This window comes from Stegodyphus dumicola, chromosome 9, assembly GCF_044657685.1.
Source record: "Stegodyphus dumicola isolate Sdum_Otavi_A_Nest chromosome 9, ASM4465768v1".
Taxonomy (NCBI): domain Eukaryota; kingdom Metazoa; phylum Arthropoda; class Arachnida; order Araneae; family Eresidae; genus Stegodyphus; species Stegodyphus dumicola.
Genome location: NC_140776.1, coordinates 150,598,631 through 150,621,908, shown reverse-complemented (window position 1 = coordinate 150,621,908; position 23,278 = coordinate 150,598,631). Strand labels below are relative to the sequence as shown.

General features: G+C 30.0%; 1 protein-coding gene across 2 annotated transcripts in view; it reads right to left on the bottom strand.

The window, feature by feature from the left end:
- LOC118203030 (MBT domain-containing protein 1-like) overlaps nucleotides 1–23,278 on the bottom strand; it is a 100,733-nt gene that overhangs the window by 41,678 nt on the left and 35,777 nt on the right. For both annotated transcript variants that reach the window (XM_085824228.1, XM_085824227.1), the window contains one exon: nucleotides 3,808–3,887. In XM_085824228.1, coding sequence (XP_085680354.1) covers nucleotides 3,808–3,887 — 80 coding nt within the window. The remainder of the gene's footprint in view (nucleotides 1–3,807; nucleotides 3,888–23,278) is intronic.

Sequence of the window (23,278 nt, the reverse complement as noted above, 5' to 3'; positions counted from 1 at the left end):
TGAAATTGTCTCCAAAGTCGGGAAACGATGCTGTGAGCAATTCCGAACTCTGCAGCCACACTTGTCACACTGCGGCCTTCTTCCAACTTCCCAATGATTCGACCTCGGGTAAAAGCATCCAGATGTCGTCTAACAGATTGATTATTCGCCATTTCTCGCTGAGGCAGCAACTCGGTGTGATTTTAACTGCTATACGGTGTGCAATCTCTTTGCCAGAAATACTGATCTTACACCGACAACATGCTTTATACTACTCAGACACTCCCCCATTACATCTACCTGCATATCTGCGCATGTGCTACCGTACATCACCTTACTTAATCTCCTGATTGGTCTTTCTGTCCGCTCTGCCTCTTCGTTCAGCTGATATGCTAATTTTTCGACTTCGTCCTTAATTTTTGCACACCAGTGTATATTAAAAATTCATTACCATATTTATTTGAAAATAACTCTCTTTTTACTATATTTTTGTTCAAAATTTTGACAGGTATTATCAGGTATATATAATCAGGTACTTCGATTAGTGAAACTGCAGAATGAAGGGAGAGAATTTAATTATATTGTTTTACAAATTTTCTTCCTTTTTTCCATGCTACAGTGAAAAAAACTTTTTATTATTAAATTTCACATCCTAAAGCATGATCATGCAATCTATTTTCTAATACTGTTCTTCTTTAGACGCTACAGCGTAACTTATACTACATTTTAACACTCATAAACAATGTTTTGCTTGTATTTTCAGGATTTAGCATAAATGTAATAAAGAAATAAGTTTTCCCTTCCTCAACATGAATATGCAACTTATTTTCTAATTTTTTGCTCTTGTTAAGAAGTTACAGAAAACTTCAGGTAACATTTTAATACCCATAAGCAATGTTTACTTGTATTTTGAGGATTCAACATAACTACTGTAGCTTTCATACTGTGAGAAACAATGTATTCAACTCCACTGAATGGGATACCCATCTTATTTTTTTTATTTTTAACATTAATTAAAATCAGTAACATAAATGAGCTGGAGTGCACCACCCTGCAAAGGGTAACATATTTCCTTCTTGCTTCTCATTTTCCATTCTTTACTGATTTTATACATTTTGGATAGCTGTACCTTCCCCACATGTAGCAGAGGTGTTATTTATGTTCCCTGATTAAAATTATGTCTATAGTGTTACTTGTAAAGTTTACTTTGTGCATATTTTCACAAATATTGCCATTTACTGCAATTTTGCCAGATGTTTGATAGTATTTCCTTACATACTTAGATAGTGATAGATAAACACCCGTCTCCTCTTCTATTGCACAAAAAGCACAGTCAAACATTTTAAACCCTTTCGGGATGGGATGGTTATTATAATAGCAATAGTATTCCCTGTTTCAATGGATGGGATAGTCCATTTTAGTGGCCATGCCTTTTTTCTTCATTTTCCAGGCTGAAATATCAAATTTGATGTGCTTGGAATCTTAACCACTTATCTCTTTCAAAGGTAGCTTTAGATATATTAGGGATCCAGTTTTACCTATTTTCCCTTTTTTAATCTTACAGCTACAGAATTCGGGATAATTGCATTATATAGATATAATAAATATATAGATATAATATAGATATAATAAATCTATTATATCTATATAATATAAATATTATATAGATATAATAAATCAAAGCTAATTATTCTGCTTTGTTTTATAGCAGTATGCCGAAAAGGTAAAGAGGACTGACTGAAGAAGAAATACAAAAGCTTCTTCAAGTGCTTGATGATAAAAACTACAGATAGATTGTGACCTGGATATAGAAAATGGATCTGAAAGTGAAAATGAGGATATGGAAAGAACTTCATGTTTAGTGACAGATTTGGTAAATATAGATGAACAAACTGATAACATGGATGAAATCTCTCTTGATGAAAAATTTGAGTGGCTTGAACTGGAAGCTGATAACAAGGCAAATGTTTTGAATTTTATTGATAGAAACGAAATAAAAATCTTTGCTTCTCAAGCTACAAAGGAAATTAAATTTTTCGAAAGTGTTTTTGGCTGAAATATTATTGAAAAAACTGTCAAGGAAACAAATCATTATGCAGAATAAATACTAAGGCAAAATTCCAGTTTTAGCCCTGAATTAGAAACAAAAGAGCATACAGTTACATGGAAAATAAACTGCTAAACTGGCATTGATATTGCTAATGGGGCATATTAAAAAAGACAAGATAAAAGATTACTGGTCCACAGAGGAAATGCTTGAAACACTTCTCTCCCCCTGCAAGAAAACTGTGTATAGAGACAGATTTCCACAAATTCTTCATTTCTGCACTTTAAAGATAACATGTCACCACAGATAAAAATGATCTCAAAAATTTTGGAAAACAAGGGAGATATTTGAGTTCTTAAAAAGCAACTTTAAGGAAGTATATGAGCCATCTGAAGAACTGGCTGTTGATATGGTAATTGTTCCATTTAAGAGGAGAGTAATAATACTCTCCTCTTAAATGGACAATACATTCCTTTTTTGCCATTAATGCCATTTCATCTCATTTTAACTCCATTGTTTTCTTTAGGAAAGTAGTTTTTTTGCCAAGAATGGCCATTCGTAGCAGCTGTAGTTGCTATTTTAAAATTACAATAATCATAAGTAAAAGACTTTGTTCTAATATATATATATTTTTTTTATCTTCACGCTTTTATTTGTAATTATTTTTTATGTAAGACAGAATTAACTTCCAAAGTTTTTTTACTTTAAATGCTTTAATGCTTTTTACTTTAATTTTTTTTTAAATTTAGTTTTTTTAAAATTTTTTTTAAATTTTAAATTTTTTTAAATTTTTTAAATTTAATTTAAAAAATTAAATTTTTTAAATTTTTTAAATTTTTAAAATTTTTAAAACTAGTGCTTTAGCACTAGATTTTAGCTTTGAAAGGCCATTTTAACTAAGTTTTTTATATTATATAGATATAATAAATAAATGCAAAATAAAAAGCAGTTCAAAACCCAATCTAGTTCGCTGCTGATAGCATCAAGTGATGGTAATAATGCACTAATTTTTGCATTATATACATACATAAATATACTGCATATATATATGTGTGTGTGTGTGCAGAATTAAATTAAAATATATTCATGCAGGCAGTGACAGAGAAAATAAACATATACTGCATAACTACAATTAATTTTAACAGACATATCTGGCTGAGCAATTTCAGTCTAAGAATGCATTACTATACTAGCCTCTGATATACCTGAAACAATCATTAACAATGTCCTTGGGCATAAGCTAACGGTATTTTCATTCAAAGAAATTTTGAAGAAATGGAGAGGGGGAGGGGGACTGAGATTCTCTTTCTCAGATTTACTGAAAGGTAAAATAAAGATTCACCCCATACTTTTATTTCTTAAAATTTATCCTAGAATGTGAGGAGTAGTTAGAGGTTATTTTTGATTAAATACAGTATTTATAATATTTAAAAGTATAGTTATAGGATGGAAATGTTAATAGTATTCAAAGCATTCAGGTATGGAAAATCTAGTCAGAGTAAGCAAACACATTGTAGTGTACAAAATTTAATTTCAAAATTAAAAAAAAAGAACTTATTTAAATGTAATCCAGTTTTTGAAATATTTAATTATTCTAAAACTCTGTAGCAAAGCACAAATGAAAAAAAATTACTTAAAAAATTGCACTATTACAGTTCCTTACCTACAAAGAATACAATTCAGTGCAATAAAATTACAAACAGCACAACTAACTATAATTCAGTATAAAGATTTTAAAATTTGAATGCACAAAATATTTTTGGAATAGGAATATACTCTACTCTATGAAACAAATCCACTGGAGCAGCTGCAGATTTTGTTTTCTTTAAATAATCTGACCACTTGAACTCCCCTTTATAACCTATTCAGAAAATTAATTCAACAGTATAAAAATCAAAATCAGAATATTTAAACACACTTTGAGAAAATTTAGACTTATATAGCATATTGAATTATTAAAGGATTATAATACAGTAGAAAAAATAGAGAACTTGTATTTTAGTGTTTTATAAATTGCACTCAGATAAATATAATGAAATTTTATGCAGATATTTCGATGTTTTGTGATGTATTTCAACAACAACAAAAAAAGTATTATTATGATTTAAAAATATCCCACACTTATAAATTAAGATATGATAATATTTCACTAATACATAATATGAAATAAAATGTGACAAATTAAACTAGCTAATAAAAATAATAAATGCTGAAAATGAAGCATTTAAAAGCATCAGTTAAAAGCAACATATGTTAAAATTTCATGAATACTAGTCGCCCAAACTGCAAGAGCTTTTATAAAAAGAAAAATAACATATATATAGCTATTTTAATGAGCACAGCTGGTAATTATATAACAAAAGAGATGACAAACATCCTTCGTTGCTTTTAAATATTAATTTAGTTTGTTAACAATAACTTGCAGATTAAATTTGAAAGAAAAATTAAATATCTCATGTTTAGCCAAAATTTATTTCAGACAGACAATTTTTCTTTTCAATTGCCGAGTTTGTTGATTAAATTTAAAAGACTAATATCTTACGTTTTGCCGAGTGGGAACATATTTCTTTTTTATCACTGAGTTTTCAGAATAAATTCAAAACCCAAATATCTTGCATCTTGAAAAATTTGCTGGCTCTAGGTCCTGCCGTTTTCTGCCCACAATGCAAGAAACCTGTCTTTTTTTTCTCTTATTATCCAAGCAAAGTTGCCAACTCTCCAGATTTTTTACCGTTCTCCCACCAACCTGATTTTCAGCATATTTCTCCCTGCTTTCTCTTTTTAAAAATTTCTCACATTTTCTACATAGTTTAGCTTAATACTTTGTTATTTGCACACGTATGCACAAAAAAAAAAAAAAAAAAAGTGATTCTGGTTATCTGAAAGCACTTAGTTTTTCTCTAGATTACAGACACACACATACAATAAATAAATAAATAAATAAATAAAAATAATAAAAATAAAGTCGTTTCATCAGTGAGAAATTATGGCATGCTTCTGCTTTGTGAGTAGTGTGCATGCGTCCAAAAATATCATGTCCCAATTCACCACTGAGCATCAAGTGGCACAGAGTGCCATCTCACATAGAGTGGCCAATGAACACAAAGCAAGAATGAGGTTGTTATTTCGTCCATCTTGTCAGGGAGTGGTGCGAGTGCACATGCTTTCAAGAAAGTTTAAGAAAATACAATCTATTGTTTCAGCTATGCCTGTGAAAAAGGTAAAATACTCGTGTATTTTTCACAAATTGTACACAGATGACTTTCCTTCTATTATTTCATCAAGGAAATGTTCACACTTGCGATGTTCGCGGTTTCTCATTGCAATTTTACGATTTTGTACTGTGGGAGGGCTAATGTTCTTAAACATAAGCGTACACAGAAGTGCAAGGACAACAAGAGTTCTATTGAAAAAAAACGAAAAATTAAATTTTTCTGTGAAAAACAGAGGAACAAAAAGTTATTAATGCAGCATGCCTCTTCTCTGCCCTCCCCACATAGCACAGAAACATCCTTGGGATGTCCCAAGGATGTTGCTCGCGGGATATGCGCACATCCTCAGGACATCCCGGAATATCCCGCGAACCTCCTAAACACCTCCTCCCGAGTGCTTAATGTCACATCCCGGGATATCCTTAGGACATCCTAACCAAGTCCCATCGACAGCATGCGGGATGTTATTAGGATATGAACTCCTACTTACTACATCCTCGGGATATCCCACAAACCTCCTAAGCACATCCCATTATATCCTAAAAACATCCTATCTATGTCCCATCGACAGCGTATGGGATGTTATTAGGATTTAAAGTCCTACTTACTACATCCTCAGGACATCCCGTAATATCCCAATTTCCTCCTAAACTCATCCTCCTGAGCGCTTAATGTCACATCCCAGTATATCCTTAGGACATCCTATCTACGTCCCACCGACAGCGTATGGGATGTTATCAGGATTTGAAACACTAGTTACAATATCCCTTTAACCTCTTAAATACATACTCTCAACTACTTAGTGTCACATCCCAGTATATATACAGAGGAAAATTCCAGTGAAAGTATGTGAAGGTGTGATGATCTAAAACCTACTTTTTTTACAAAGATAGTCTCAAATCCTTCTCCTATGGTTACTATGGAAAAATCAGAAATGTTGAAAATATTTATACAACTTATTTTGTTTTTAAATCTGAATTTGTGAATATATTAAAACTGAGCAAGGAAATTAAAGTGAATTATTAATACAAAATATTAAAACTGAAAATTTTGCTTTTATTTTTAAGATATTAAAAATCTTTTGATCATTTTTAAACATCCAATAGCCCCCAAATTGAATTATTCATAATTAAATTATTTTACAAAATCAGTTTCTAATTTCAGTTAACTTGTATTAAAAATTGAATAATAAAATTAGCCATTTAATAATCTTTATATAAATGAATCATCTTTCTTTAAAACACATAAGGAATTTATAGTGTTTTGATGACATTGTTGGGAAATTGTTAAAAGGAATAAATTGTATTTTTAAAACTAAATCAATTCCTAGCCTCAGAATAAATAAATATGTTTTCGTAACATGAGAATGCTGCAGGCTTTTTTATATATTTAATATTTAGTTGTAAAAATTTGACATTATGTTAACAATTCTTTATATCATTCAAAAGGTAACTCAAGAAGCTCTTCTAAAATTCTATCTTTCTGCTCACACAATTAAAAAAAAAATCTGAAAGGCCTCAGATTTTAGCAGTCACTCAAAGAGGCTAAAAGTTTATGAATGCATAGATTATCAATACAGATGGGGCAGTGGAAATAGCAAAACATTTTATAAGATACTGACACCAGAAAGTTATATATCTTCTATATATTTGAAAAATGAAGAAATATATCATGTAATTATGTAAAAATATTAAAATGTTTTCAATTAGATATATCATGAATTAAATGCATTTTAAATCAATTAGATTAAAAATTAAAAAAAGCATTGTTAAGAATTGTGTGTAATGCTTTTAAATAGCTTGGCTTGTTAGTCAATAATATATTAGATTTTAAAGGTAAATATGTTAAATTTTGCCAAATGGCAAGACTTGAATGAAAAGCGAAACAAGTTTACGATTGACAATATGAAGTCTCATTTCAAAACTAATAGCCCTTTTAGATTAAAAAAAAAAGTTCTGAAAATAATTTGCAATGGTTCATTGGTATTATTTTATGCAAAATTCAGTAAAATGAAATTTACCCGTTGAAATCAGCACCAAATTAAACTTTGTAAATTCTAGCGCATGTTAAAGATTGTCTCATCCATAATTTTATTACTAACCATTCATTTAAGAGCAAAATAAAACAGTAATTGCCATTTATATGACAATCAATATCAAAAATTTAAATCTGCATTTTACGCAACATAGAAAAGCTTCAAAAGATCTACTGTTTACCATGCAATTAAGGCATTTTATTCTGCAATCAACTCCACCAATTATTAATTCCATTAAGTATATTCAGTTTACACTTTCTGCTCAATATATGCTATGTAAAATTTTCCATACATTTATTAATTCATTTTATTTTGAGGTGAGCTTTTATTCAACTCTCAATGTCAATGAGAATGTTTAGTTCATTTTTATTCGGTCTCAAAAGAGAAATCAAAATACGTGGATTTATGTACGTGTATTTATGAATCAAAATACATGAGAAATCACAGTGAGAAAAGCACTGCTACCTTAAACTGTGATTATATATAACAAATGCAGTGAATTATATTTAAAAAATAGTGAAAATATTTATATTTATGAACTATTTCATATATAACATTTTCAGTTTCGCATATGTGGCAATTTAAGAACTTTACGTATACCAATTTTTTGAAATATCTGCAAATTTTTGTATTTTCAAGGAAAGCTTATTCTTTCACCTTTAGTATATAAGTAATGGTAATTTACCAGATAAAATTACTTAATGGGGAATACAGAAAAATATCTAACCACTTACCTTTGTGACTTCATCTGCAGAGAGACTAAAAAAGTAGTTCAGCTAAATCTGCTATAATAAATATGTATAATAACGCTAAATTATGCAATATCTATTAATATGACAAATTTTTGTAAAGCTATTTATTTGGATGAAAAATAAACACATTCAGAAATTTATGGCACTATATTATGATTAACAGAGGAAAAACACTTTTCAAAATTCAAAATAGTTTTTATTAATCAAATTTATCACATTTTATTTGAATTCATGAAAAACAATCTTATATCCATGTATTCTTATGTAGTATATAAGAACTCTTGATAAATTGGATCTCTGTCATTGCCTTTCACAGCACCTAAAATAAAAAAACACTCACAATTACTATATGTGAATATAATTCATAATTAAATTTAAACAAATGACTATTAGAATGCAAATTAAAGGAAGCATTTAAAATATTTTAACATTTAGTACCTATAAACAGAGTAGCAATTATTTGATTTTTCGATTATAGTAAAATAAACATGGGGGATGCCTTTTAAAATTTTTTATGTCAGAAAATAAACTCAAACCACTAGCTGAACATATGAGCAGTTTTATCAATCAGCCACTGGTAGGTAACCTGGATACTGAATCAACATATAAAGTTGCCAAGATAAAGAGAGAAACAAAATTATGATAATCACATCTTACCTATTCATAAAACTATTTTAAATTTAATGTGTAGGCAAGTCCAAAAATAGTGAGAATGAATTTATTTTGCAACACAAAGTAAAGTCTTGCAGGAGCAAAAAAAACTTGTCTCATGAGATTGGCAAGTAAAATATAATTAAATGCATCTGGTAACATTTATCTGACAACACATAAGTAATTGTTAGCTACGTGCAGAAAATAAAATTTGATCAGGGGCAGCTAGAGGGGGGCAAGGGGGGGCATCTGTCCCCAGGCACAGAATCCAAGGGGCGCCAAACTGATGTTAGAACATTTTAGAATTAAATGTTTTCCATCCTTGGCAAGCAGTAGGGGGCGCGAAATCTTCAGTTGTCCCTGAGCGCTGAAAACCCTAGCTATGACTCTGAATCTGATCATGTTAATCCAATTTTAAACTTTTGAACTTAACTGCAGAAATTTACCAAAGAAGTACTTGTAACAGTAGTAAATGAAGATGTGGCTAATCTTTACTGTATGGTACACCTTGGTTTCTGTCTGAAAAAAAAATCGCAAAGTGGTATTGGTTGTTTGTGAAATGTGGAAGCCCATTGCGTCAAATAAGTTTTTCGGTAACCCTAATGTTGATAATGTTGGCAAAAGTAGCCTTTGGGAAAAAAAAAAAAAAAAAAATTTTGTCAATAAAAAGGAGTTATTTCTGCAAATATTGCCAACGTGTTGTGATAAATTTAGTTTTGGGCTACTTTTTTTAATAGTAAACCTTTTGTACGGTCCCAGGTTTTTGGTTCTTACCATTCTTTTCAATTGCTGTGTTTGGTTGCATGGAAGTGGTATGGTCTTGTATTTTGAACATGCTATTTATTATTTTGGTGTGGGTACCATCGTTTGAGTATGTCTGAGGTGACTAAGAGACGAAAAATTTGCATAACATAAGCCTAAACATATGCATGTGAAAAAAAGGTATGTTAAAAAAATGACGTTTCATTTATTTTTTTGTCTCTGTGTTTTAATTTTTGGTAGAAGATTTGTTGTTTAATGTTTTTATGTTAGGAAATATGTATTTTTGGTAACTTATTCCTCTCTGTTTGTGTATTTTTGGTTGTCTGTGTGTTAAGACAGTGGCGAATTTTTTCTGGTAACTATGATATTTTTAACTTTCTGATTTTCTTAAAGTGAAAATAGATCAATGTGTACATGGACAAAGTTAAGGCAGTGCACAATGCCCAGTTTGTGCAGTTCTCTGTTTTAATAGGTCAATGTGTACATGGACACAGAGTTTGTGTATGTCTTTGACTTCTTATTTTGGTTTTGTGTAGCGGCCACCTTGAAATTGGTGCCGATCCTCTCAGGTGACGATCTTGATATAAAAAAAAGAAACGATTCGCCAAGGGTTACAGTAGAGTAAATTTTTACCAAAGATATTCTACCATAATCACCATTTCAGTGGTCTAAACACTAGTGGGGCAGTATGCAGAGATGGAGATTTAAGTTTTGTTTACACAGCATGGTGGTTTAGGCACTCCAGCCATTACAGTGAACAAAATTATAATAAACATAGCCACAATAATTGTCTATAAATATTGATGTATAACACTGCATTAACTAATATATTTCTTATGCTAGTATATACAGAATCCTAAATCGAAGGGAAAATCAGAAGACTGTGCATGCATTTTCCTTTAACTGAAACATGGATTTGACCATACAAATCTCAGTCTTACGGGACATGCCACACTATGCAGATAGACAGTAAAAAGTAAAAGTGTGTTGTTTTTATTTGTTAGAGGTATGAAATAAATATACTTTTAGATTTTAATTTGTTCTTTTCTTGTTTTACATTTGGATTACCTATCAAAAAGTAAGGAATTTTGATATTATTAGAATATCGGAGTTAAAATAACCATTATTGGACATGTTAAAGTAATGAAAATTTTAAATTAGGTTAAAAAGTAACCCTTAGTGTGGCATATTTTTGAATTAAACTCTATCGACATTAAAAACAACAAAAACGTCCCTCTTTATTAAGGACTTTAATTAACTAATTTTAAATACGGAGCTATGAATGAATTTTTTCCCTTGCATGTTATAATAACTGAAACAAAATTACTCTGATACAGTCAAAATTCCTAAATGCAAGTACATAAAATTTACTTTAGCAATTTAAAGAGATGAGACACACTGAACACATGAATAAATTTCTTTCAAAGAATAATTTATTAAATTTGGCCCGTTCCATAGTAAACTTTATCCATTAGATTACATTATTACACCGTGTTATCAGTTTGAAAAGCAAGTCATATGCCAGATCTTGGATGTAAAAGAAATGCACAAAATAATATACAGGTTATTGAAAAATGATGTATACCAATGTTTATAGATATGATTAAATGTAACAGAAAATTTACTGTCACAACCACATTTTTAAATGAAATGTATTATTTTACCATTTTACAATATTTAAGGTATGGCATTAAATGCAACATTATGTGCCTGGACATAAGTTAGTAAATTAAAAAAAATAATAATAATCAAAGAATGAATGTCATGAAAAATTTCAAAAACAAGCAGAATTTAATTTAGAAGACCTTTAGACACTTATGATAAATAAATTTGAGAATTCTTCACCCAAAATTAAATTATAATTAACTAAAACCAGTTTGACTGACCTTCTACAAAATCCTTCAGCTGTAATTTTTTCTAGCTTGAAAACCAAATTCTTCTCCACATGGTAATAACATCTTAACTAGTTGAAATTCCTGCAGAAAGTTTGATAACACAGTAATAGAATTAATAGAATAGGAAAATTAACACAAAAGTATAGAACATCATTTAAACTTAACATTATTACAAATTTTGGTGCTTTCTGACTATCTGCAAAGCTGTGAAAATTGGCAAAATGGTTAGTTTATGGTTCATATCTACTGCTCTGTTCACAAGTAGTAATTCAAATAAGCACTTTATAAGAAACAAGAAATTTTAGGATGCACACACACAAAAATATATATATATTGGGTCAATATTCACATATTTTTCATCCAATGGAATACTATTCAGAAATAAAGATTAAATATAAAGCATGTAAATACATGTGTGTGGTATTCATATTCATAGTTTGCTATTATCGTGTGCATACTCTTGCTGTTTTAGCATAAGTTGAAGCTGTGAGGGCAGATGATAAGAAAATATCAGAATTTTTCATGTATAAGAAAAGATTGCCCTGACAATAGTATCTCAATTGTTTAGCACTGACATTTACATAGCACATTAGAAATATATAGTAATATATGTATAATAAAAAGATAATTGCATATTATTAATTCATTTTTTTAAATGCCAAACTTTAACAATTCTTTCACATATAATTAAACAGAATTCTTTCACATGAATCCATTCTTAACTAAAGAATAAATAATAAAACTATGTAAATTTCTTATCAAGCCCATCATTTCCGAAATGTCTACTTCTGAAAGTTCCCAGCATTTCTCAATATATTATTAAATTACTAAACTAAGCATCAATGATCATCATGTTCGCTAATGTGGCAATATCTTTTACACTTCTTTGTTACCACAAGTAACAAGTAGGCTTCAATAAATCTTTAACTGTTACATGCTACTTTTGTCTAAAATTTGTACAAATAATAAAATTAAATGAGCTCTTTATAATATGCTCAAAGAAATAATTTTGTATGAAAATTTTTATGTTATATATTGGCTTGATTAATGATTCAGGAAATAATTCGGGTTTTCAAAGTGCTTCCAATAATTCAAATTTCAGCTTGTGTCAAAATAAAATCTATAACACAAAGATAAGCAAATTTTCTTATGAACAATGCATTTTAACATTATTCATTCACTGGCAATCACACAGTACTGATTGCTTCAATAAACATTACTGTAACTGTGTTATTTAAAAGACTGTAATGTTTTAATTATTTCCTTAATTAAAACATTAGTCTCTTCCTCCTTCTAACACCAAAAGAAAACCCAGATAAGAAATATAAAAATATCAGTAAAAATAAATTATATTATTGAATGACACTTTACATTAATTACACTTATGCATATATTATTTTATTATAAATTATTTCAAAATCAAAGAAGAGAAGGGGGAGAAACTTTAATATTGACATTTATAAAATGATATAAACATTAATCATTTAGTACAGTTTGTTATTTCAGGCAAAAAGAATTCACTTTTCTGGTTAGCATTTATATTTCCATCTCACTTTCAATGAAACATCAAGAGAAATGCATATAATTTAAACACCAGTTTATTTTATTTATCAGACAGATTATGTCAACTCGAAAAAACCTATCAGTAAAATTCGGTAGTAATAATTCTGAATGTTAGGCAACTTGCAAGATTCAACAAAAATTATCAATACTTTTATTATAATGACAATACTACAGTAACATGAACATAAAATTAAACTGCATATAACTATAAAATAAGCCAGCATATAATAATGGTGCATTGATTTCTAAAACAATGGGCTCGATGAAAAAATACATGTAGCTATTCATATTCTTCAGCTTTCCTAATATTCTCATGTTCACTTTACATAACTAATGTATCTAAAATACAATAAAAATGCAAACAATATTTATGAGAAAATGTTAAAAGCAATCATAAGCATTTGATTGAATGACCATATTTTGTCTTCCTGCAAGTCGAATCTTAAAATGATATGCAGTTTGAAAAGTGCTTAATCCTTTTATAAAATATTCAAAAAAGATTAAAAAAAGGTACCGTTCTGTTATCAGGACCGGGTTCAGAAATGTATTTATGTATGCTTGTATATTTGTATGTTTGTGTGTCTACATATACACATCTATGCACATACTTACGAACACAGGTTCATACATTTCCGATTCTGGTCCCAATAACAGAACAGTACTCCCAAAAAAACTTGAATTACAAACTAGATTAAGATAATGTTTCAACCATACATATTTTGGACAAAACAATGCAAACTCTTATTTTTATACAATTGTTCAAACTATTTAACATAAATTTATTGCTGCAATAAAATAATAAGCAATCTGATCACACATATTATTTTGAAACTGAATGCATAAACTAGACTAAAAAAAATTCAATCATAAATATTTGGATAGCAGGGCAAATTAGATATTTGAAAAGACAGCCAGCCATTGAGATACACGTAATTCACGACAGAATGGTAACAATTGAATTCATAAAGCTGTGAAACATTTAACTGTCAAAATGACATAAATAACATAAATTCGAAAAGCAAAAAAAGTAAACATACAAGTATTGCAACTGAACTTACCTTTCATGCAACAAAAAATATCCATACAAATTAACCTCATGGTGCAGCCATTTTGGATTTCGTTTCAAATCAGGCAGATGTTTACGGATTTGCGGAAGAATACGAGGAACTAGTAGTTCGCCGGATACAATGTGCAATGACGCGAAAGAATATAGTTCTGTAGAACTTCCTACATTATTCCGTAATAAACAGTACTATTTCCTAATTTTTTCTTTATCTAATTAATTAATTAATAGGGAAATAGTTAAATAATGCCGAATTCATTTTTAATGAAATGTAAAATTTTGCATGTATGGGACGACCACCTTCCATCCAATATTTCTGAGAATATAAACAAATTTTGGAATCTGAGAGTATCAGTAAATAAATATATAGAATATCGCCTCTCAAACGACCACTTCTGAAAGTGACCAATAGTTCTGAGATTATAAATAAATATTGATATTAAGCATTATTTCTATAAGACGACCATCTCTATATAAGACCAAAGTTTCTAGAATCTTGGATAGTCATCAGAGATGTATCTTTACTGCGAAATCATCGCACGACTGTAATTCAATATCAATAACAGATCGCGCGATTGAAAAACATTTTCTGTCCTGTAATTAGAGGAAAAAATTTTTCCTTATGAGGTATTTCTCCCGCTCTCCTAGCGTGCCTTCGTGGTGTAATAGTTCTGCACGCTGGGCCGGTATTTCAGAGGTCCGTGGTTCGATTCACGGCGAAGGCGGTTGCTAATTTTTCATCTCTACGGCTTCCCAAAAAATCCTAATGTCTCTACAGTGGCGCCCGAACTAAAAAGGTATTGGATGAGGTATATCCACACCCAGGATTTAGTGATTGGATCCCCTTAAAAAAAATGTCGGCCTTTAAAAAGAGAAGTAATATAAGGTATTTCTCCCGCTTTCCTAGCGTGTCTTCGGCCCACCAGCGGCCGAGCGGTAAAGTTGTTGAACCCTGGTAGTGCGATCCGAGGTTTGAATCCCGCGAACGGGCTGGCTGCATGGGTGTTTTCGTGGTTTTCCCCACGTGTAACGTGTATACGAGCCAGTTTCCCTTAGAAAGTCCTCCACGAAGACATCCCTCCCCACAGGCAGATAGCCCTAGTGTGCTTTGGCATAATTAAATACACCACCACCACACCTAGCGTGTCTTCGTGGTGTAGTGGTTCTGCACACTGGGCCGGTATTCCAGAGGTCCGTCCTTCGATTCCCGGCAAAGGCAGTTGCTAATTTTTCATGTTTCCTGCTTCCAAAAAAATACCTAATGTCTCTATACCCAAATTTAAAAAAAAAAAAATTCGTTTCCGTAATTAAATATATCTATATCTAATTTTACCTATATTTGTACTAGAGTTTGTAATCTGGTAGTAATTATACATGTAATTTATACATTTTTTATAAAAAAAAATATATGTTATCTAGAATTTTGCAAATATTCTAGAAAATGCTAATCCATTGAAAAAAATCTTTTCCATGACTAAATAAATTTTTAAAAACGTCAGAAAAAATAGCAGTTAAAATTAATAACAAAATAACAAGAATAAATCATCAATCATATCAATATTTTTAATGTACAGCATTTAGAAACAACATAGTAAAATACATATGAAAAATAAAATAATGTGCAAGTTTCAGATGTGCAATGTCAAAAAATTAAAACTGGTAAATTTGAGAACAAATATCCTCAAAATGTTTGACAACGAAAGTCCTCCGGACAATGCAGAATGAATGTCCTCAGGATGTGAAATTGGTGAACTCCTCAGGACATCTGAGAATCAACATCTTCAGGACATCCTGTCATATCCCGGGACATAGCGACTTAAATAAGACATCCTCAGGATGTTAAATTACGATCTCCTCAGGACATCTGAGAATCAACATCCTTAGGACATCCTAAGTATGTCCCGGGATATTGCGACTTAAATAGGACATCCTGAGGATGTTTTGTGCTATGGGGGTCTTACTTGAGCACAGCTTGCCACTGAAGGCATCGGATTATGTATGCTGAATGAAAAACTGATTAAAGTATTATTTTTTTGTTAAAAGATTCCTTTTCTTTTTCTTTTTTTTTTTTTTTTTTTTACATTTAAGTATTTTTGTACTGTTTGCATTAGAATAGGTAACTAAACTTTCAGATATTAATTAGCAGTTGTTTAAAGTTAATTCTATTAAAAACATATTTTTATCATTTAAAAATCTTTTTGTCATTAAGTGTTTAGTGTCATAGGTTGGCAAGTATGAATAAACCTGAAGAAAGTTATTGCTTACTGATAAAGGCCAATTACATTATTACATATTTATTTAAGTAAGTTATTCTTTAATAATTAAAGATTGAAAATTAAACATGAAACAAGGCAATATACAAAATTTATTTTTAAAGGGATTTATTTAATGAAAGCACATGCCTCTTTCTACATTGACTTTGTTAGAATGATGCATCTTCTTTTATGACCTCAAGCCTGAATGATTGAACTTTTAAAAATGTAAACAATAAAAATTAAAAATATAATAAAGAGATGATTTTTTGGGGGTGTGCCAGGGAGGAATTCCTAAAGCAATTTTTTCTCCCTTTTAAAAAGCTTTTGGACAAAAATATTTTACAATGGTGGAGGAGAATCTTCCCACTATATATCTACAATAGTGGAGCAGAAAAAAATGTTCCTGTCAGTCTAACTCAATCATCAATAGCACAGACATTAAGAGTGGAAAAATAGAGTAACAGGATCTGAGTTTAATTCCAGGTATCACCCAATTCATAAACTTATTTTTGCTTCTCTACAATAATTTAATTTTACGTTATTTATTTGTGCATAAAATATCTTATTGTTTAATAATTAAATATGAAAAATTGAATGTTGTTGACTAGCTTATTTCTCCTCATTTCAATAATTTTATTTATATTGTTGCAGGTTATTTTATTTCTGATTGAATTTTGTCAGTACTTGTATTGGTTCAAATATCAATTTTTATTAAAGAATTCAATGAAAATAATTTATTAAATGACAATCATAAAAGTTATTGTGATATGAATCCCAATTCTCTTTGTCTCTCTCTCTCTCTCTCTCTCTCTCTCTCTATATATATATATATAACTTTATAAATCTTCAATTTTTAAAAAAAGGGTGGGGGGAAAAGAACTTACCACCATAATATAAAGGATCAATTAAATTCACTAGACACAAGTTCCAATCACATACAGCACTCCTTCACATAGCTGCCATTAGCAAGAGGAGAAAAAGCAAACATGAAGGAGTTTAATATTTAGGGAACCATCCAGAAGACCACTATCTTCCCTTTACCCATAAGCCACTATGAACAATGACGTCACAAACATAGATCGAATTGGCCGATTTCCAATTTTTTTACATTGTTTACTGTTATTATAGACGGTACAGAACTTTAGTAATGATTCCAAAAAATGTTATGCTTTATTAATTATTATTATTACTATTGTACACTTTAATTTAGCTTGTGATATTTTTTTTATTATTATTGATATTTTTTTCAAAGTTTTGAAATTTTCACAAATTATAAATTATTTTTAAAAAATACGTGATGAAGAAAAAGAGGAAGTGCCACTCTTCTTGGCCATCACTTGGAAACATCAATTTCAAAGTTATAATCTCATTACATCACACTATTTTTCATGTTTCTGTATAGATTTCTCTATATACATCAATTTCAAAGTTATAATCTCATTACATCACACTATTTTTCATGTTTCTGTATAGATTTCTCTAAAATTAATTTCATTTACTTATTTATTAATCACAGTTCTGTGCTGCTAAGTATTACTTGCAAAGAAGTTAGGTTTACTGTAAAAATCTTCTGCCATTTTATAAATGTTATTTCTCTCAATTTTTTAAATATAATTTTGCATTTTAAAATTCATTTATTCTTATTAATCCTCTCCAAAAGGTTTTCTTACTGTTTAAAATTATCTGCAATGAAATCTACCATGCCATTATTAAATGTTTGCTTTTTATGTTTGTATACATTTTTCTCAGCATTTTATTTTAAAGATTTTCTTCATTTTATTGAGGTATGTAATATTTTATTCTTTTATGAGCTTTAAAATTCTACCATCCAAAAATGTAGCCATTACAAAGATTTGAAACTTTCAGAGGTTATTATAAAACAAACTTTGGACCTCCTTTCAAATTAAGAATGATATAAGAAATATTAGTTAGGCAAATTTCTAGATTTTATTTTAAAACCAGTGCCATTTTATAAGCTTTTACTTTAACTCGCTCACAGTGTTTGTCACTATGGTAAAGACTCTGTCATTGATTTTTAGTCTATTTTCATATAAGACATGGAGTTCAAATTTTGCATTCACCCTTAATATGGATAAGAATGCAACGATTTTCCAAGTTCATCTTACATCTTTTAAAACTTAAACTTGAAGAGGTACACAGATCTACACAGTGATACATAGTTTAGTACATATCTTCATTTAATCATTTAAAGAACAAACTAAAAATCACTAAAATTTTACTGTTGGTACCATTGAATAGAAGGGGGGGAGAAAAAAAGAGAGAGAAGATAGTTATTGCTTTTTTTTTTTTTTTTTCTTTTAATTGCTAGGTTTCTTTTCAATCATTTGGCCTGTAACAGAACTATTGGGGGGGGGAAGTAGTTATTCATTGTTGAGATACAATTTTTGAATTGAATAATTTGATTGACTTTTCATTGACTAAAAAAATGAATAGAAAAAGAAATAAAGAAAAGTTCATTTAAGGAAATAAAATAAAAAAGTCTTTATTTAAAACCCATAAAATAATTACTGAAATAGAAGGGAAGAAAGAAATTATCATATGAGGTTAAATAATTATTCTCTTCACAATTTTATATCATGAATAATAAAAGCAAGGGAGCATAAATAAAGAAATCTCATTTCATTGCCAAAAGCTATTATACTTTTGAATTATGGAGTATTGTCTATTTATAAAGCTATTATGTTTATAAATTTTTCAAGGTCCGTGCCTTTAATTTTTGTGGTATAAAACTGGAGATGTATTTTGTGAACATAATTATTTAATCTATTGTCCTGATTAAATTATATGATAAATAATTTTTCTCATTTTAACCCATTAACTATTTTATAAGTTTTATATAAAGGCTTACATGAAAAACCTTTCTTAATTTAATTTTCTTTCCCTCCTAGAATTTTTTTTGCATTTACAATTTACAGAAATGAAGGATTCGCTGTAGGAAATTTTTGTGTTCCTTTATAAATGGCACATTAATGTTATTAAAACTGGTGTACGTAGACAGGTGATATTCTCCACACCACAGGCAATATTCATGTCTCAGTGTTTCGATTTAAAGAATACTTCTTATATACTCAAATACAGCTATACTTATATGTATATCTTCATACACTTTGGTATCACATTACAGTACCATCTTGAATGTTATTGCATCCTCAGACAGTTATCAATGTGATAGTTTTGCTGACACTCCAGTGAGTGGTCAACTGCACATGAACCATGTCATTTATTACAATTAAGTGAATCGAGCTATGCAGTATTGGAAACCTCCCCATATGCCCTGCTCCACATGGGTAGGAGCATTCTGCATCCAATTCGATAGGCAATTAATGCTTGTTCATCATGTGAATGGGATATGTTGGAAGAACCAGTTTTCACCATCGGTCAAATCTGCTTTTGCGAACAGGCTCTAATGCAGACTTATATGTATATCTAGAAATTTCAGTACAATTTTTTTTTTTTTTTTTTTTTTTTTTACATGAGTTACAGCAAGAATTCAGCATTTTGAATGCTTCAATATTATAACAGGGTTGCTACTTAAACAGGAGAATGCAATTCCCTGACTTTTCCAGGCGTATTTTAAGAAAATTCTCATCTATCCACATAGTGTGCGTCGGCTGTTCTGGAAATAAATTAATTATGGTACCATTCGAAAACACAAAAATTTGCCAACCAAAGCATTACTATTAAAAACATAATAACTGTTTTCTCCACTGAAGATAGAAATCAGAATCTGCCCAATCTAAATTTTAAAATGTCCCCTTTTTATAGACATTTTGCAGCTAAACTAAAGAAAAATCTATTTAATGATATTTTTAAATAAATTCAGGTATTATTTATTTATTTATTTATTTATTTTACTTACTTAGCAGCATACATAAGCAAAAATTATGTGCATTAAATTTCATAATGGTATGTCATCTTACTGCTAAAATTAGTTTCAAGAGTATGCCAGATAAAACTGCCTGGAAGTTGTACAAGTATTAACTTATCATAAAGAAATTTAGAAGGAATTAGCCACATTAAATGATACAAATAACATTAAAATAAAGTTAATTACTTAAAGTTTAAAAGTTGAATTACAATAATCAACAATTTTTTGAATATAATTATAATAAATGGTAAGCCTAGATGGCTGATAACTATTTTTACTTCCTTGTACGAAGTAAAAAGGAAGTATTGTAATCACGAAAAGTTTCAGGCAGCATATTTCAATGAAAATATCCATTTTGACCGCTATCGAATGCAATTTAACGATGTTTTTGCGTCATATCTGTACGTAAGGACAGAATAAAATACTCTTTTCCTCCAAAAAAATTATAAAACTGCTTTAAAATTAATTCTGAAGAGAATTTTTCGTGGCGTCTGTATGTACGTATCTCGCATAACTCAAAAACGAGTAGCCTCAGAATGTTGAAATTTTGTATAACTGAACACTGTAACATGCAGATGTGTACCTGGTATTTTGGTTGCAATCGGCCGCACCAAACGTATATAAATATATTTATATATATATATCCACTCTATTACCCGGCTCAGTGATCTCAGTTTCTTTACCCTTATATGTTTGTAAATTGTACATTTTTTTCTTTAAAGATGATTGAATTATATTGTTTTTATCTTCCGGTTAAGGATTTTATGCCTTTAGTAAATCTGTGTGCAATATTTTTAGAATTATCAGCAATTTTAAAGTTGTTTAATTGCCGCTAAGCCTGTTTTTAATGCCGGCCATTGATGTTTACATTTGAAACAGGAGACTAGTGGAATTGTTGCCAATCTAGAGAAACTTAGCTTCGCAACAACAAAGATAACGCATTCATTTATTATTGCCAATTAAATCATGCTTAATTCTTTCTGGAATTTTTTCGAGGAAATAAGCGTTTGAGATTTACTTCCTAATTTTTAATATAGATATTTTGAGTTTTTGTGTATTTTTGCCTTCTCGAGAAGTGAGAACTGAATTAATTAAATGAGAAATACTCAATCGTCTGTGAAAAACTGTTTCTGTTTTGTTTACTTAATTTCTTTTATACATAGTTCTAGCTTTATTATAGTATTTGAATAGAACATGGGGCAACGATTAGATAATTCTTTAAATGATATACATTTTGTGCATTCTGAGTTATAATAATAATGAAATATAATACTGTTAAGTAAACCTAGCGCCAGAGTGTCGCTATGCTAAACAAAGTGAATTTTAAAGAATGCATTTATTCTATTGTGGTTTATGCGCTTTCGGCGAAGTAGGTTTAATTCAATCTAATAAGTTTAAATAAAATGCAAGAAAAAATGCGTATAATTTAATATTCCGTACAAGGAAGTCATGTGGTGTACACATCAGATTTTTTTATTTTACTGCAAAATGACAAATAAGGCATTTATTGAAAGAGGGGGAAAGGTTTAAAAGATTTTGTGGTAAAAACCTAGTATATGATACGACCTTGGCACGATTTTGAAAACTGTCGCCGACACCAAAATGGCCCATTTACTGATCATCATAATGTCGCCAAATCCCGTGTGCAGGGTAGACTTGATGAGGCCCTAAGGTATTTGAGATATGGGGCCCTTTATAAGTCCAGATATTATATGTCAGTGCCAAATATGATTTTTGGATACTTAGAGGGTTTTGGGGGGAAGCACCCAAGAAAACGGAGGCCCTAAGCTATAGCTTGTGTAGCTTATATGTAAATCGTGCAAACCAATTTTGTTTTATATGAGAATGGGAATGTATTTTTTTTTTTTTTTTTTCCAACATGCACTGCAAATGCGTATGTATGCAAAGCACTCAATTCTCGGGGTTACTGAAAACTTGCTTCGCCTTTCTAAAAGACAATCTGATTGGAGCTGTGAAAATTGGCTCTACGCCAGCTGCCTAAAGTATGCTCACACGATACATAATTCCCCAAGAAAGTGATTGTTTCCAATGTTGGCATAAAAAAATTTTGGGGGGGGGGAGGGATCACCATATGAAATTCCCAGACTTTTCCAGATTTTGTCTAAAATATTTAAATTCTCTGACTTTTTAGTCAATTTTCGAATTTTCTGACTTTTCCTGGTTTTCCAGATAGCGTGACAACCCTGCTGTAAGTTTTAATCCTTTACTTTTTACTTCCTTGTATGAAGTAAAAAGGAAATATTGTAAGCGCGAAAAATTTCAGGGATCATATTTTAATGGAAATATCCATTTTGACCACTATCGAATGCAATTTAAAGATGTTTTTGCATGGCATCTGTATATAAGGACAGAATAAAGGTCTCTTTTTCCCCCAAAAAAAATTATAAAGCTGATTTAAAATGACTTCTGAAAACATTTTTTCGTGGTATCTGTATGAACGTATGTACGTATGTATCTCACCTAAATCAAAAACTAGTAGCCTCAGAAAGTTGAAATTTTGTATATAGGACTGCTACAGCATGTAGATGTGCACCTCCTATTTTGGTTGCAGTCAATCGCACCAAAAGTATATAAATATCCACTCTGTTACTCGACTCAGTGAACTCAGTTTCTTTATTCTTATACGTTTGTAAATTGTGCATTTTTTGCTTTAAAAATGATTGAATTATGTTGTTCTTATCTTCCGGTTAAGGCTTTTATGCTTTAATTAACCTGCATGTAATAGTTGCAGAATTATCAACATTTTAATAGTTGTTTAAGTGTGGCTATACTTAATTTTTTTTTCCTACAGCAGCCATATTTGTTTACATTTGAAACTTAGCAGAATAGTCGATTTGTTGCCAATCTAGAGAAATTAAGCTTCGCAACAACAAAGTAATGTCTTTTATTACTGAGAATTAAATTACGCTTAATCATTTCTCGAATTATCATTTAAGTTATTAAATTATCCCATATATTGACTCAACATTTACTACAAACTCGGTTTCTACGCCTTCAGTGTCTTTTTGCCAAGCGAGACCAAAATTAAACTTCAGGTTTTCTGCACCGAAAAATCTGTCTTTACAATTTTTACAATTAAAATTACACTTTCTATGAAAAAACAAGCAATTCGGCTTGTTTTTTCATAGAAAGTGTAATTTTAATTGTAAAAATT